At 36.3% G+C, this 17663-nt stretch overlaps 1 protein-coding gene across 6 annotated transcripts in view; it reads right to left on the reverse strand.

The window, feature by feature from the left end:
• Positions 1–743: 743 nt before the first annotated feature.
• ASCC3 (activating signal cointegrator 1 complex subunit 3) overlaps positions 744–17663 on the reverse strand; it is a 335684-nt gene continuing 318764 nt past the window's right edge. For all 6 annotated transcript variants that reach the window (XM_025444816.3, XM_025444818.3, XM_025444817.3 and 3 more), the window contains 5 exons: positions 9972–10123; positions 8116–8263; positions 4512–4721; positions 2110–2285; positions 744–2027 (listed from right to left, as the gene is read on the reverse strand). In XM_025444816.3, the coding sequence (XP_025300601.1) occupies positions 1880–2027; positions 2110–2285; positions 4512–4721; positions 8116–8263; positions 9972–10123 (834 nt within the window). In that variant the 3' untranslated portion in view covers positions 744–1879. The remainder of the gene's footprint in view (positions 2028–2109; positions 2286–4511; positions 4722–8115; positions 8264–9971; positions 10124–17663) is intronic.

A 17663-nucleotide genomic window follows, 5' to 3' on the forward strand; every position in this document is an offset into this window, starting at 1 on the left:
CCAGAGGAATATAAATCCAGAGGAATATAAACTGGGATATGAAATTAGTCTGATTATGGTGGCACATGTCCTGTTCAAATGCACACTTAACACCAACATTTTGGTTGAGAAATGATTGAGAATAGAGTCGGTAGATAAAATAGCGTTCATCACTCACTGGGATGGAACATTATCATCCAAACACACCTTGCTTCACTAGTGTCTTCTGCACCTTATTGCAAAATAACCAATTTTAATTTTAGAATTTAATAGGTCACATTGTTTTTCCTGCTCTCTGAGGGATAGAACAGAAATTCTTACTGCTCCTATGTCCTGTGTCACATGTCCAGTGAAGTAGATCTCCTACCTCCCCACACCTGCATGTTCTTGCAACAAAAAAAAGGAATGATGCTGATAAGCATGAAGACAATGAGACTGTTTCTTCTCAATTCCTGCATGATTGGTGACCATTTGTCTATAATTTTTCATTTAGTTCCACTAAAATAGTGGTTTAGAGATGAACGTCAACTAGGAAATAAATCACCATAGGAAAAGCAGAAATAACTCTTTGTGATACAGTAAACTTCTGATATAAGAGCCTTTTAGATACTTTGTACCCATGTACTTCAGTGTGTTCTTATTAGTGATTCAAATTTAATTTTGAAAAATGTATGCCTGGTTTGCCCGCCCCACTTTTATTTATTCTTATTTTATTATTATTATTATTTTTCAGCATGGAAAAGGAGGGACACAAAAGCAATATATTCCAGTTTCAGAAAAACTTTTAAATTCTAGTACTTGAGGTGGTTACATTGGAAAATATTTTAAAATAATTCATCACATGACCAGGAACAACTGAAATTACTTTCCAAGGATAGAATTTCATTCCATTAGACTGTATAGTATACGGACATTGGATTTTAACAACATTTTAGTTTGAAAAAAGTATTTTTCATGATGGAAACTGTATGGACATAGAGAAATTTCCTTTATCACAAGTGAAAACCTATCTGTAGGGGTTGGATATGTTCTGTGTGCCTCAGACCTGCCTTGGAAAAGCATAAAGATGAAGAATTGTACTGTGTGCTCTGTCCACGTTACAATGTGAATTAGACTGTACTTCTCTTCTTGTGTAAATAAATATATCAGAAAGAGAATGGAAGTGAAGTCTTGAAGTAGAGGTCATGAAAAGAAGAGAAGAGTAAGGGGGAATATATGGGAAGAAGGAGAGATGATTGAATCAGCTTGTTTTGAAGTGGCACTCTAAATATTCTATTTCCACCAGTTATAGTATCTACATTTTCTAAGATCAGTATATTCTGTTTTCTTCATCATCATTGGCCTCTGCAATATAATTTTACATCATATATTATTAATATTTTTGGCTATAAGAAATTCTTGAAACTACATGTGATCAAAGTATAAATTTTGCTAACAACCCACATTATGTGTGTCTCCATACAGGTTTCTCTTACGTGTTTTCTGCTGCAGGGTTAGAAATCTGTTACAACAAATCCTAACACTGTCATGCCTCAGTATACTTTTCTTAGAAAAAAAGAAACCAGCATTCTTGTAAACATTACACTGTAAGATGCAAAATTTGATGGAATTCCTAAATATCATCTCAAGATACACAAAGGTTCTCCTACATGTGTGTTCAATTCACATATCAAGAAACCCATGAAGACAACACTTTCATAAAAGGCAACATTTGTGAAAAGGCCACTGCAGTGAGCTTTGTGTTGCTGGAGTCAATACTGCAGCTGCTGTTGATTTCCTGGGTGTCTTGAGGTTAGAAGTTGATTCCGCCAAGGCAAACATCAAGTAATTTGACTTTGTCTAGATGAATGAACAGCCAGACTTCTTAACCACTTCCCTCAAACGGACTGTTCGGATCAGGTTACTTCACTTTTAGGTCAGTCAAGGCCTCCGAGACCTCCTCGTTGACCTGGGCGGAAACGCTCGCCTCGGTGACGTGGAGATGAAGGTCATACTGCTGGTCCAGGCCAAGGTAGCAGTCGCTCATGAGATACAGTGTGTAGATATACCTAAGACAGAAAAACAGAACAAAACGTAAAACCACAGTCATATTGAATTCCTTCAGAACTTTGGTGGTGAGATTCTGCTTACCTCCCAGGTAGTTCAGGAGTATAAAAAGAAATGGAAACAACATGATGATTTCGAACATATCCTACTCTTTTCAAAGCGATAAGTTCTCTCTTATCCACTTCCCCTAAAATCAAAAACCATCCTTCATCTTTTAATTTGGGAAATCGAGGGGTAACCGCATGGCTGTCTTGCTTTCCCTGTAAACCAGAAAAAAAAAAAAAAAGATAAATCATTAATAATGTCTAGACTTTCTACACCCCTTGGTTGTGGTTTTTAAAAGGCTAAGTTGTTTTTCTTGAAGGCCATAAATCTACACGGTTCAGTATAGCTATCTGGGATGTTTTAAATTTTCTGGTTTGGTGTCTTTGATATGCTATCACCTACCATTTTTCAGAATTCTTGAAGTGCACTATAGGTACTACTTTGTGGCTATAACTACCAGAATATTTGGTTCAGTTAGAACAGAAAGCCCTGATATAAAATTAGCAATAACAAATTAGTAAAGTCTCACATCAATCTTATAAATGATATTAATACTCCATTTACAGGTGAATGAATTGAGATATAATCATGTTAACCAAATCTTCCAAAGCCTTATTCATAAGAAACTGATACCTAGGGCATAAAAGACCAGACCCTGGACCTCAAGATAATAAGTACCATATAACATAAATACCTTCCCTCACCCAAGAATAAAATTCACATAAGAAAGCATATATTCTAATATGGCAATATTAAAATATCCTTTCTTTGAGGAATGGGAAATTATAAGCCAAGCAATTTGTAAATTACATTAATTACCACAATCTGAGAACCGGTATCACCATAATGGCAGCACTTGAAGTCTTTACTATAGATGGATTTTATCAAATACAAGATTATTTTGGTGATTCTTTAAGACAATGACATTGTGGCATAAAAGGTATTAATAATGACATGCTCTCAGTCAGACATCATTTAATACTGTAGAGGGAGATGCTGTACTTAAGACATTTTAAAAGAGATAAGATATTTTAAAAGAGAAGTCTGACAGCAATGCATTTTTATAGCATTTAGAAACAAATTGAGAGTTTTTCCAGCATGATAATCCAATTTTAATTTTTTAATTAATTTTTTAAAAAATATTTTTAAAATTTATTTATTCATGAGAGACATAGGCAGAGGCAGAAGCAGGGTCCTTGCAGGGAGCGCAATGTGGGACTTGATCCCAGACCCCGGCATCACGCCCTGAGTGGAAGGCAGATGCTCAAACGTTGAGCCACCCAGGTGTCCCTAAAATAATTTTTAAGTAGTAATAGGAAGGTAGAAAAATCTTCAGTTTTTTTTCCCACGACTTTATCTGTATGATTAGTACTATTTGTGTGTGTCTATTTGTGTGTGTGTGTGTGTAAGTTAGGTCACCTAAAAATGCTCATGTGAAAGCCTCTGAAATACCAGAGGCCAATTAGTTCATACTTACACTGACTGATTTTTAGAATTAGAAATTTAGAATTTTTAGAATTAGAAATTACATGAGATGGGACCCAAAGGCACAGTGCTAAAAAGCCCTAACAACAGAGAACTACCATTTCAGACCATTCTGTGTCTGAAACAGCATGGACAGTACACATGAACAACAACTTCATTCCTGAGGGCTTATTTTAGATACGGGAAAGCCCCTGACAGCACTGGTTGAAACAGAAGACAAATTCTTATTTCAATTATTATGGTACTAAAACCAATCAGCCCACATGCTCTGTACTAATATTCTTAGAGGGCCAAATGCTAAATTTCTGTATCATCGGTAAACAGAAAAGACCACAGGAATTGAAAAAAACATGTTGTAAATTTTTGACCTGTGTGCACACTGACAAAGCCCTTTCATGTGCATTTTAGTGAAGGAAGCAGGCAGATGTGGCAACTGAGGCACAGAAAAACTTAGTGTCCTATTCAAATCCACAGAGCTAAGCGGTAAACCTTCGCTCTCACGTGCACCTAGCCAGAATGTGTTTTTTATGTATCAAAGTGTCCCCCCAGGCAGTGTTTCTCAAACCCTTATGTCCTTAAAAATCATTTGGGGTGCCGGGTACAAGTACAGATTTTGAGATTTCTCCCCCTGAGATTCTGATACTGTCAGTCTGATAAGGAGGGCCAAGGAATCTGTACTCTGAATTCCAGGAAATTCTTCAGGACTGAGTATACAGACGACATGAGAATAGTACTCCAGGCAATATACTATTATGTAAGGTGGATATTCTGGAGGTGAAAAATGGCACATGAGGAGAAGTGACTGGTTCCAGAAGACTGACTCTTCTCACTTAAGGCCAGTTGAGGAGGTAGGATTCATGAATGACACGGACACATTAGTAATATAAAAGATATGTGTGGTGGCGCATGCTGGTATCTGGTGTGAAGCATTTGAGAATGGAAACCAAACACTATACCTTGTAGAACCCAAAGTGGACTCTCTGCAAGCTGACTTGAAGCACATACTCTTGATCAGCATGCAATCTGATCCACCTGTTGTCATTTCGTTTGTCTGAAGTCAGAGTTGTGATGGAGAGTTCACCATGTCCCTCCACTGAGTCATCCCACCAGCCTTTAACACTTAAGCCAACATCTATCACTGGCAAGTGAGATAAGAAATTCCATGCCTGGATAAAAAAAAATAGAAGAAAAGATAATAAAGGAATGGTTAATGTGAAATGCAGTGATCAAATAAGAAACAGTGTGCTTTGAAAAAAATCAACCTCTTTGTTTTGAGATTAATTCTAGATTCAGTGTAATCGTAAGACATAATACAGAGAGGGCACCTGGGTGGCTCAGTGGTTGAGCATCTGTCTTTGGCTCAGGTTGTGATCCTGGGTCCAGGGATCAAGTCCTGCATCAGGCTCCCCGCAGGGAGATTGCTTCTCTCTCTGCCTATGTTTCTGCCTCTCTCTCTCTCTGTGTCTCTCATGAATAAATAAGTACAATCTTAAAAAAAAAATAATACATAGAGATACTCTGCACCATTTCCTCAGTTTCACCTAATGGTAGCATTTTTCAAAACTAAAATACAATATTAATACAGGATATTGACACTGATACAATCCAGAGTTTTTGTTCAGATTTCCCAGTTTTTCCCATACTCATTCATTTGTTTATAAAAATAGTATGCTTTTAATCTTTGTAGTTTTTAAAAAAGTTTTTATTTATTTGAGAAAGAGATTAAGAGAGAGAGAGAGAGAGATCATAAGCAGGGGGGAAGGGCAGAGGGAGAAGCAGACTCCCCACTGAGCAGGGAGCCTGATGTGGGGTTCCATCCCAGGACCCTGAGATCATGACCTGAGCCTAAGGGAGACACTTAACTGACTGTGCCACCCAGGCAGCCCTTAATCTTTGTAGTTTAAAGTCCTTTTAAAAGTGACTAGAAAAATATTATTCATTAGCTAAACTTGTCATATGACTTCTTCACTATAAATCCCCCCTAGATATTGAATGGCTAATGACTACACTAAATCTTAAGTTTAAAAATATTTGTTTTTGAGCTGCTTTGCTTTAGAGAACATCTGGTCTAACATTTATGTGACCTCTAAGGCAGACAGCATTACCAGGGGATATAAAGGTAACTTGAAAAAAAAATGCTGTGATGCAATTGTTGATGTCCCTCAGCATCATTTATTGACAACTTACTGTACAAAATGATTTTTTTTTTGTCTGTATGCCAAATTTGTTCTGTAAGGACAACATTTCTATATGTCTGTATGTTACAAGGAATCCTGTAAGGATCTAGGGTCCTTCTAGAAATAAATATGTATTTTTGGCATTATATTGAGAATATTAATTAAAATGACACACATTAAAGAGTTAGAAAATACTTTATCAATCTTTCTTTCTTAACTATATACCACAGATTACCTTATAGGCATGACGTTCTGTTTGCTAAGACTTCAGGGCTGCCGAGTATACTTAATTGAAATGAAGTAGCCCTGATGAATCAAACTACCCCTGAGGAATTCAAAAAATGTAAAACTAATGCAAATTTTCAATTCAACTACAATCCTGTAACTTGTGAATCTGAAATTATGTCTGGAGTAGATCTTGAAATAGTCAAGCTACAGAATGGTCTATACTGTGCTTCAAGGTAACAGATGGCCTATCCCCTTGCTAGAACCCAGAGTCACTGAGTATAGAAGCCATACCACTTGATGTTCTAAGCCTGGCCAGAGTGGAAAAGTGATCAAGGGGACACTCAAATACACAATTTCTGAAAAGCATTTAACTTTGTGAGACAACGTAAGTAACATTTACCTCACGAAGCATGCCTTCATGTTTCCTTACTTGTCCTATTAAATTAGTTACCGAGAGATGTTTTCAGGTACTAGCCACTCGTTGGGATTTTACTTTACAAAGCCCCCAAAAGCCAGATCTGGTTTTTATATATATGTGATCTTTTTTGTAGCACTTAACTTATGACTTTTCATCCATGGTGTGTACACATATATTTGTTGGGTGTGTGTATGTGTATATACACACACATATATATAAAAAACATAAGCTATTTTTAAAGAAACTGCTAAGACATTTCAGTACCAGCCAAACATATTTATCTGAGGATTAATCTTCATCTATTGAATCAGGCAAGAGCACTGCCATGCATACAATTATTTAATTAGCGGCCAAATCCTCTGCCAGTCAGCAGCCGTTCCAGGCATACTGATGGGGAAGAAGATGCAAATCTCACAGTCGTACTGCTTTTTCTCATTACTACTGCAATTAGCACTTAAATTGATGCTTTAAACATACTAATTTCTGGAATAATTCAGGATTTGTATGTTACCTGGGATCGCCTCACTGCAGAGCCGACACCAGATTGCTCTGCAAATTGAAGCACTTTTGAGCCAAATAACCATCATCATATCAGACTGAGCCAATTTGCATTTGGTTTTAAAGATAACAGAATGGCAATTTATGCAAATAAATTAAGTAAGTTTACTTCTGAGTTCTCCCTGAACTAATTATAACAATGTTCTAATTTTTCATCACATCTAAAACTTGGCTTGAAATCAGTGTATGTTAGGTTAGAAATCTGTTGTTGCTAACAGAAGCCTTGTTTGGATTTAAATATATTGTTTTTATTCATAATTTTGATGGTAATATAGTTAGAAAGGTAGGCACTTATTATGAATATTTAAGTTGCTTTTTTGTGCCAATTTTGAGTTCAACAGAAACTGAACAATCAGACTTTAATGCCTGTAATACGTTTTCTAAGTCTTGCTCAAAACCAACTTCCATCGGAAATAAAAAGAATGACATGGTTTAGAAGTTTCTTCAATACCTGTATTTGCAAGTTAATATGTTAATTATGTTATAATTCCTGAATGTTTGACATATTTAGGGTAAAACTGCTGAAGACTTAGAAGTCTATATATGCCAAAAATTTCTGACATCATTCACTCATATTTTTGGCCTTTCCAAAGATGGTTTGGAAAGATGACCTATGTTGTCTTTTACAACACAGATTTAGTTTCCTATCTAAGTTAAATGGCATACAAATAAGAAATTTACTTAAAGAATTACTTTAGAATCTAGGAACAATAAAGTGATTAAAATAAAGGGGGAAGGTATAAAAAAGTAACTGAGGGAATTGCATGAAAATCTACCCAAATGCAATTTATACCCAAGTGGGTGATGCAGCCTAGTGACGGACAAGCTACTTGTAGGCTTTTCTAAGCTGGCTTAATAGCATTATACTGAATCAACTTCCAATAATGCCAGTGCTACTACTAGTTATTGTTACTGCAATTATTTTTATTTAATATTGTTATTGACCTCTTTTCTATATTAGGAACTACATAAAGCAGTTTACATAATAATTATCTTGCTTAATTTTCAAACAATACTTCATGAGATGAGTATAATGTCTCCATGTTCATAATCACGGTAAGTGGCAGACAGAATTTAAACCCAGGTGAGTCTGGCTCCAAAATCAAGAGTTAGAAAACTCTTGGTATAATTCCCTGGGAAGTATAAGGAAGCTTCAAAACACAGAAACAATGGCCTGACCTGCTTCATTTTCACAGCTGGTAGCTCATTTTCCATCATGGAGCTGAATACATGGTCTTTCCCTCCGCAGGCATGGATCAGTTCAGGAAGGCAATCGATGAAGCCATGGCACCCAGCACGTACTCCCTTTATACCTGGGCTCCATTTCCTGAGAAATAATATCAACACTAATGAAATAATTCTTTCATAGAGCAAAATATTTCCAGCTCATTGACAATGAGAATTGTCAGGAATTGGTTTATGTAATGAGAACAGTTTTTCAAAATTAAGACTACTATACAACTTTTTAAAGGCCGTTGTCAGTAAGTTTCAAAATCAGCCAGTATTCTCTAATATATCAATTTAAGGCAGTATGGCTATTATGACATAAGATGTGTAAATCAAATGTGAGCTCAGTAACTACTTAGGGTTTACAGATAGGGGGTGTGTTTCTATAGGAAGGCACTAATGTTCAGTAGTGCTTCCACATGGATAAAGCACTGACTCGAGCCCTGGTATGTTTTTTAATGGATGTCTCTAATATAATTACTTACATAAAGTTTTCATTTTAAGTTGATGGTAACATACAATTAAAAGTCCATTTTGGAAATCTTTTGAGAGTTATAGCATTAGTTCAGGGTCCCAGAGCAAAGTCCACCTAAATTTTATCCTCTATTATATATATATATATATAAAGAAGAAAAATACAATTGAAATTATACAAATATAAGCACTTTTCAGGGTGACAGCAAAGAACTAGATCAAATCTCCTGGACTCCAAGCAGCTTTCCATAACAGACCTGCATGCTGTGTTGCAATATTACCCTTATGTACCTAATTTACTGTTGAAATCCAACTCCCCTAACTTTTAGTACCATATTGGAAGGGTTCCTGAAATTGAGCTGCAGACATGAGGTATCTGCCTTTCCCCTCATGCCACCTGCTGCTGGTGTGGCTCACTCTCTGAATGTGCCTTTTAGTTTCCAAGACATCCCATGGTGGGGACTCAAGCACCATGGAAATAGTTGCCTGGGAACCCTCTACTCCTAGGAAAGTCCACCTGAGGACTTACCTAGGAGACCCCCGTGTGTGTGAGGTTCTGGTTGACTTCTGTATCTAGATGCCTCAAATGAGTACACCCCTTAGTCCATCTGACAAGAGGAAGTGGGTACATGATGGCAACCTACAGCCAGACTGTTCTGTGTGTCTATGGGACTGTAAAACAGCATTTTAGCTGCAAAGGACCTCTCAACTGATGTGAAACACTGGTGTGAAATAAACACTTTCATTTAAACACTGCCAACCTTACTTGTACTATGTACTGTTTTTTTCCTTGCTAAAATATTTCCAGCTATGTACACAAGACCTACAGCTTAAATAATTTGATAATAATATAAAACTCTTCTTTTTAGTACAGGTTATATCTCGAGGTGCTAGTATATATAACTACCCAGTTTTGGACATTTTGTAGATGTACAATTTACCTTTGACAATGGATTTCAGATCCCTTGACTCTACTGTGCAGTAAGAGAAACTAGCCATTTATTTTTGGTTTAGATCACAAAGCACTTTCGTAACATCTTTTAAAATAAAGGCTGATATTGTAAAGGATCAAATGCAGTTAAAATAGAAATGTATATAATTTTAACAGAAAACAAGAAAAGGTTAAAATGAATTGTGGTTCAGCTTATGGTAGACGATCAAATTCCAACAGAGACCCTTATATCACTAGGCCATGTCTCTCTCTGGCAAACAGGCATTTTCACTGTAAAGACTCAATATCTTAGGCACAACATGAAAGTCAAGTGACCACACTTGTAAAAAATATTACTTTTGAAATTAAGAAAGATAATTACATTGAAAATTATAACAATTACCTGAAAATGTGAAGATGGTGGAGTTCTATGTTTGGTATTGAAAGAAGAGAAGAGTCCTTTAACCACCGACCCTGGATCACCATCTGAACCAGATTGGTGATATTCAGGGCAGTCACCAGCCAGCCCTGGTTTGCAGCCACATCCAGCATTGCCTGAACAGGGGGAAAAATGCACGTATTACAAGAATACCATGGCACTTGCCCTCTCCATTGGGGATCTCATGTTAACTTTATCAGAAGACAAACATAAAATAATAAGCATTATACCTCTAAATGACTATAATCAAAATAGAAACCAGAAAGTAAACCACAGTTGGGTTGGAAGGAACAAATCAAAACTCTCATAGCATTTGTTGCACATTTTTTCCTATAAAGTACCACATTTTTAGCTTTTCTTAGGGAAGCAAATATAGTCAGGTAGGACTGGTAACCAGTAATAAAACAAAGAAAAGCCCAGTGTACTTTAAGAACAAACACCTATATAATTCACTGTATCAAAAGCATTAGAAGCAGCATCTAAAGGGTAAAGCTCAGGAAGTCTTTTCCAAATTTAATATCAATAATGGTAAGATAACAGGCCTTCTTGCCAAAAATTTATTTTCCCCCCAAAGCAGGCTGGAAGGCAGAGCCCTGGTTTTCAATGAAAATAATACACTACATACTTACAAATGGGGCAATTGCCAGTGGTACAAGTGGAATGATGAGAAGCTATTCATATTAGTCTATACATTTAATCTAATGTTTTATGGACAAACAAACGGCTGCATTTGCCTAAGGCAAAACTAAACAGTGAAATCTTCTTTAAACAAAGGAGAAGTTTACACAGGCAAAGCTATTTCAATTAAATTAGATTCTGGAGAATGCTGACTTAAAGACACATAAGTTAATATCATGATCTGAGGCAGCTACTTTATACAGTTTTAGGAGTGTACTCTCTTGTTTTGGGAAATGAAGATATGAAAATAAAAAGAAATTCTATACACCTAGTAAATGCTGAAAATGACAGTATAATGGTAAACAGCTCAGTACCAGCAAAAATATTTATAAAATGTTGTATAAATCTATTAGAACATTTTTGGAATAATTTTTAAGGCATATTATGCTAGTAAAATTAATTCATCATGCTATTTAGTACTACTGAGGCAGACATATTTTCCTCCTAAGTTTTGAGTTTCCTATTCTGTGTCCTCGAATTTAACAAAAAGTGAAACCTGTTTAAAAAACACCTGGCTAAACCAATCTGTTGTCTTTTTATATACATTACACGAAAATGGATCAATAGTTCTGGCTATCATGATTAATGTGATGAAGTGGTCAAACTGGGTTTTAGCACCTGTAAGTCAACCATATATGATAAAGCTTCATATTGGTATAATAGATACCTTTATATGTGTGTATATCAATGTGTATACATGTAAGAATGTACATGTTTATCAATTTAGGGAAATCCGTTTCCATTCTTCCATTTCTCTGTAGAGCTGATTAAAATGCTTTGCCTTTCTCTGAAGTATATAAGACAAACGGATTGTGACCAAAAAAAAAAAAAAAAAAAAAAAAGTATTAGTTCACAAGTAACAGTTCTTGATTTATGTAAGGGAAGAGAAAGAAAAAAAAAAGAAATGAATAATTATATCTAATGCAGTATGATGGTGGTGTTAGAAGTTGTAATGTGGGGTGACTATGGCGCTTTTACTTGTGATTTTACATTATAACTTGACTGGAAATAAATTCCAGACCAAGAGCTCACATACAAGAAGAGCTGGATGGATGGACCATATGTTTTTAACTTTGAAGTTTTCATGATGAAGTTGAAAGATTTCATAAAATTTATGAGCATTCCCCACAATTTTTCATTGTATGATCCAGATGTGAAAATGTACAAAATCATGCAAAGTGATTGCTTACATGAAGTAAATGAAAAGCCATGTCATGAATTGAAAACTATTATTTCTCTCATTTTAATTTAGAGAAAAGGCAGGAAGGGAGATCAAAAATCTGGGATGAAAAAAGGTTTTGCAACTACCCAAAGTGGTGAATGAAATGATGCTCTCTGCTCCATCACTCCCTAGTTGCTCCCCACCCTCCACCTCTATCACTGTCTTAGTGCAGACCTTCATTAACTCTCACCTGGAATAATCTAACCAGCCCTTTAGTCTCATTCTCATCTAATTTTTCTTCTATCCATATTTTATATGGTTACCAAAGTAAATTGTTAGAGAGAGAAGAGGGATCATATCATTCATCTGCTCAAATTTCTTCAATGGCCTTGTACTACATAGAGGACAAAGCTAGTGCTTTTCTGCCTGACAGTTTTGGTCTGTGATCTAGCTGGTTCTGGCTTTTCACCCTGGCCTCTTCCTCCCTGTACCCCTGATATAGCAATACTAAATAAATGACTGCTATTTATCCACATTTGCCCTTGCACTTTATGTTCTCTTTTTGCAAATCCTGCTCTATCTACCTGTTTTCCTGGGAAATTTTGATTCATCCTTCAAGTCTATCTCAAATGCTACTTCTTACTGTGAAGTCTCCTTGATTCTTCCAGATGGACTGTAGATATTTTTTTCTTTTCCTGTGTGTCTGCTGTTCTTGATGCATGACTCTGTTATCCTATTGTGATTCTCTGTTTACACATCTGTCCTTTTAACTATAGACTTCTTGATGGCAAGAATGAAGAAATATTCTGTTACCTCTAGCCTAGTGCACTGAAGAAATATGTTTTGTGAAGGAATATTGGTAAAAATCCAATTACAATGATTATAACAACATTTTGCCTAAGTTATTGCACACAGTCCCTGCAGCTCAGGACAAACTGGAGGATGTGGGCTTGGATCTCAGGGTGAGCAAGCAAGCCAATTTTACTGTTCCCAGGTGCATACCTAAAGAAACTAAGGTGAAGGGATGGTCCAGGTAAATGGACTTGAGGGTCCTGATAGGTTGTACTGACATACCTCTGCATGACTGAGCCTAGGATGGATTCTCTGTGTCTTTTCTAGCAGTCTTACTGATAGACAAAGCCTAATAGGTATCTGCTCCTCCCCCGAGTGGGGCTGACTTTGGCAGCAGCTAGAGATCATGGCTCGGTTCCCCAACTCACCTCAAAGTCCCTTATAGAGATCTAATGCTCAACAACAAAGGTGGTTTTGTACATTGAGGAGCTATAACTCTGGACCAGCTTAGTATTAACATTAGGCAAATACTTAATCCCTCTTTACTTCACATCTACTTTCTAACTTGGCATGCTACTCACAGGACAAAATTAGGATGATTCTAAGTGTAGGGGAAAAAAGGATGGGCACTGACTCTGTTTGAAGCTTTCTCCTACTAAGTTGGAATGAACTCCAATTGATTGTTGATTGAGAATTCTTTGTCATTTCCAGCTGTGACATAATGGAAATATAATTTCTAGCACTGTATTTATAAAATTATGTCACACTTAAAACCTTATCATAATTAGTAGAAACTGTGGAGCTGTCATTTGTTCATAGGAGAACAGGTGATTAGTTTGGTTTTTAACATTGTAACTGAGGTGCCACTAGGAAGCCAGGTGAAGAGTCTAGGTAAGAACTCAAGAACTTCTGAGTACTTGGCTTTATGCCAAGTGAAACAAAAATAATTGGTAAAACAATAACAACTACAGGCTGTAAAAATCACCTCCACCCTTCACTCCTACAAACAACAATGAAAAAATCAGAGTTAGAAATTGGACACTCCGGAAGAATTTTTTAGGTTCTAGGGGTCCTGGGTCCAAAGGCATGCTTTATGACTTGAATACAACTCATGGCCTGAACGTTTATTTTGAATCAATTTCAAGAATTCCCTAAGCATATCAGGCTTGGTCTTAGTATTTAAATTCAACCACATTTTCACAGTGGTGCTATTACTTCTGCGCAGGACAGATTTATCCAAACAGAGAGCTATTTTCTTGTCTTCTGCTACTGTAGAGTATACTTAAAAATGCAAGCTTGACATCTCTCTCTATAAATTATGGCAAATAAAATTTCATTCAATTATTAAAAGTCACAAACAGTGACTTATACAGTTAAAGTCAAGCTGTATAGACAGTATGCATATATGAGGAAAATATTTGTATAATGGTGCACAGATTATAAAACACTTGTAAATAGTTCACCCTGAATCCATAACAATACCAAGTATGAGGCAGGCATTGATACCATCCTCCTCTCACAAATGGAGAAACTTAAGCTTACAGGAGTTCAGTGGCTATGTAATCACACCAGTCAGAAGTGAAGTTAAGACATGATCTTGGTTTTCCAATCAATTACCTGTGTTCATTACACTATATTCTATTACCTTTGGATGACTTACATTGACCTTGGCTTGTTTCTTTTCTTTTTTTAAAGTACGCTCCACACCCAACATGGGACTTTGAACTCACGCCCCCTGAGATTCCAAGTCACATGCTCTACTGACTGAGTCGGCCAGATGCCCCTAGCCTGTCTCATTTCAAGACAGATTTAAAGTGGTTTACATCTAACCTTTCCCTCCTTCATAACAGAAAAATAAAAATTCCAGACAAAATAATTAGGCATTTAATCAATTACTGTCTCTGTATGAATTTCATTAACACAATCTTGAAAACTTAAAAATTTTAAAGTAATTTGAATCTTTCATTTGGTTATAAGTACATCTTAATATTTGATATGCAGGCATTATATATCTTTTGGAATCCAACTGAATTCTGGATTTAAATAGTTCCAGGGTAATAGAAGAACTTTGAGTACTGTGACTGAATTAAAGTCAACCTCATTGCAAGGAAACAGAATTGCTGACCACCAAAAGCAAAACTATCATTCAATATACATCGAGGTATTAAAGACAGATAATAAGATGAAGCTCTAAGGCCCATTATTTAAAATTTTGTAAATTTATTTGAAAAGTCTGTGAACTAGTGCTCAGTGTCAACAAGACTCTGGCTGTAGAGTATACATATGGAGCAGGAGAGATAATGCACCAGCTCCTCTACCCACAGCTCCCTTAGCATTCTGACTTATAACCTCTTTTCTTCCTCCCTTTATCCTTTCCTCTCTTTAAGGAACTTTTCCTCTTTTTTTTTCTTAAATTAAGATTTTTATTTATTTATTCATGAGAAACACACACACACACACACACACACACACACACACACACACACACAGAGACACAGGTAGAGGGAGAAGCAGGCTCCATGCAGGGAGCCCGAAGTGGGACTCGATCCCGGGTCTCCAGGATCAGGCCCTGGGCTGAAGGCGGCGCTAAACCGCTGAGCTGCCCAGGAACTTTTCCTCTTTTTCCTCACATCTCCTGCTAGTCATTTTTGTGTATCTAGAGGAAGAGTAGGGACTGTAACAATCACATGAAAATAAGATCATGACAAAGGTTGAAAGGGCTAGATAATGTTGCTACTTCTGTTCAAATTAGATGACATAAAGTCAATAATACACTGACAGGGTTTCAGAGAAAGATTTATTTAGTCTGGAATGGTAGAAAAAGATTTTTGGGGATGCCTGGGTGGCTCAGCGGTTGAGCACTTGCCCCTGGCTCAGGGCATGATCTGAGTTCTCAGGATCAAGTCCCACATCAGGCTCCCTGCCTGGAGCCTGCTTCTCCCTCTGTCTACATCTCTTTCTCTCTCTGTGTCTTTCACGAATAAGTAAATAAAATCTTAAAAAAAAAAAAGAAAAAGATTTGTTAATTTATAGAAGTCAAGTTACTATTTATGAAATGTCATGAGAGTTCAAAAATACTATGGAAAGATCATCAAAAACAATGAAAGTCTGTGAAATTCAGAGCCAAGAGGAGTCTAAGGAGACATGACAACCAAATGTAATGTGGTATTTTGAATGGGATCCTAGAAAAGAAAAAGGACATTAAGTACACTAAAGAATTCTAAGTACTGACTTTAGTTCATAATAACATATCACTATTGGTTCACTAATTGTGACAAATGTACCATATTAATGTAAGATGCTAATAATAGAGGAAAACTGGGTGTGGGATATATAGGCTCTCTCTGCAACTTTTCTGCACATCTAAAACTGTTCTAAAATAAAAAGTTTATTAAAAAAAACACTCTGGAAATTCATTTTAAGCAGCTTGTTAAAACATTAGCTGTGAGACATCTGCTAGAAGATGCACTATGTAGTTCAAGAGCTCCCAGAAGTTTTACAATGATGGGAAAACCTGGGGAAAAAAAAAAAAAGCTTTCTTGACAGAAAGGCATACTCCTTTAAAGGTTCAGGTCAGTTGCAAGAAATGATACAATATTTTGTCAATAATTAAAGTGCTATAAGTACATTTATAAGAATCTTTTTCAATAGCAACAGTTGTGCACTGTAACTTTCTCCTGAACTTTCACCCCCAGAAGGTTAGCATTCAGGAAGCTCAGCTGCTGTCTAACAAACTTAATTAATCAAAAAGTCATTTCCGAGCTGTAACTATGAGTAAAAGCGCTTCAAGTGTGCTAGCAAGCCTACAAGTTAATCAAAATGCTAATGCAGTACAAATTAAAGTTGTGATTAACATTTCACAGTAGCTGCTTAAGTGAGTTGATCACACAAATGGGTTAAGCATTACTCATTTCCTATAGCCCCAACCGGGAAAAGGGTTGTTATGTGGGTATGAGGAGAGGAGCTGGGGGTAGAAGGACCCTTCATAATAGCATCACATCATCAATAAACCATCACCAAATTGTCATACAAAAGCTTACAGGTAGAGTCACCCAGGGGGAAATAGCCTTCCAAATTATATTATAGTCCTTGAAGGCAGATTGACTGTAAATCCACAAGAATAAGTAAAGGTGTTTAACACCTCAAAATCCACACATTTGTGTTAGTTTTGGAAATGTGACATGCATCAGTTCTGTGTTGCTTCTTGGTGGGTGGGGAGGGGGAAGGGTGGAAGTGGTACTTTGTTTTAAGTGTTGTTTCCCATGTTCTACTGAGGAATTAAAATGTACCTTTGATAAATGAAAAAATAACCACTAACTGGATAATGATTCATTTTTTTAGTAAGTTTTTATTTTAATTCCAGTGTGGTTAACATATGGTGCTATATTAGTTTCAGATGTACAGTACAGTGATTCACCTGGATGGTAATTCTGCACCATGGTCTGGATCTTTGCATTTGGGAGAATAATCATTCAAGATTAAGTTCATTTAGAATTATTTACTTTTAAATAGTCATCCATTAATAAAACTTCATTAGGCTTCCATGGCAAGATATGAGCTCCTGGAAGTCTTGCCAGGAAAGCAGCCTGAATTAGACTTCCTTGTCTCCATGAATTTGATAAGGTCACACTAATGTTTACAATAAACAGACTACATTTGTTGGTAGACAATACATATTTGGCAGATAATCTCAAAAACATTGGAGAATCCACACATAATAAATTTCCCTTTTCAATCCTCTCTGAATAAAGAACTAGAAGGGAAAAAGTGAAATATTTATTCATTTCATTCAACATGATATACTGACACATACTATATGCCAAGGATTATGTCCAAGTCACCTTGCCAGTGACATTAAAAATAGTTATTGATAAGGTTCCAGCCTACTTTGGATGATGCAAAATCTTCTAAATATGCTTATAACATTAATGTTCCTTGAAATATATCCATAAAACAGATATATTTAAAACTCCATAGTGTAATTTTCATCTTAGGATCCTTTAAAGACTTGAGTTGCAGCAATT

Source organism: Canis lupus, chromosome 12 (assembly GCF_003254725.2).
Source record: "Canis lupus dingo isolate Sandy chromosome 12, ASM325472v2, whole genome shotgun sequence".
NCBI classification, from domain to species: domain Eukaryota; kingdom Metazoa; phylum Chordata; class Mammalia; order Carnivora; family Canidae; genus Canis; species Canis lupus.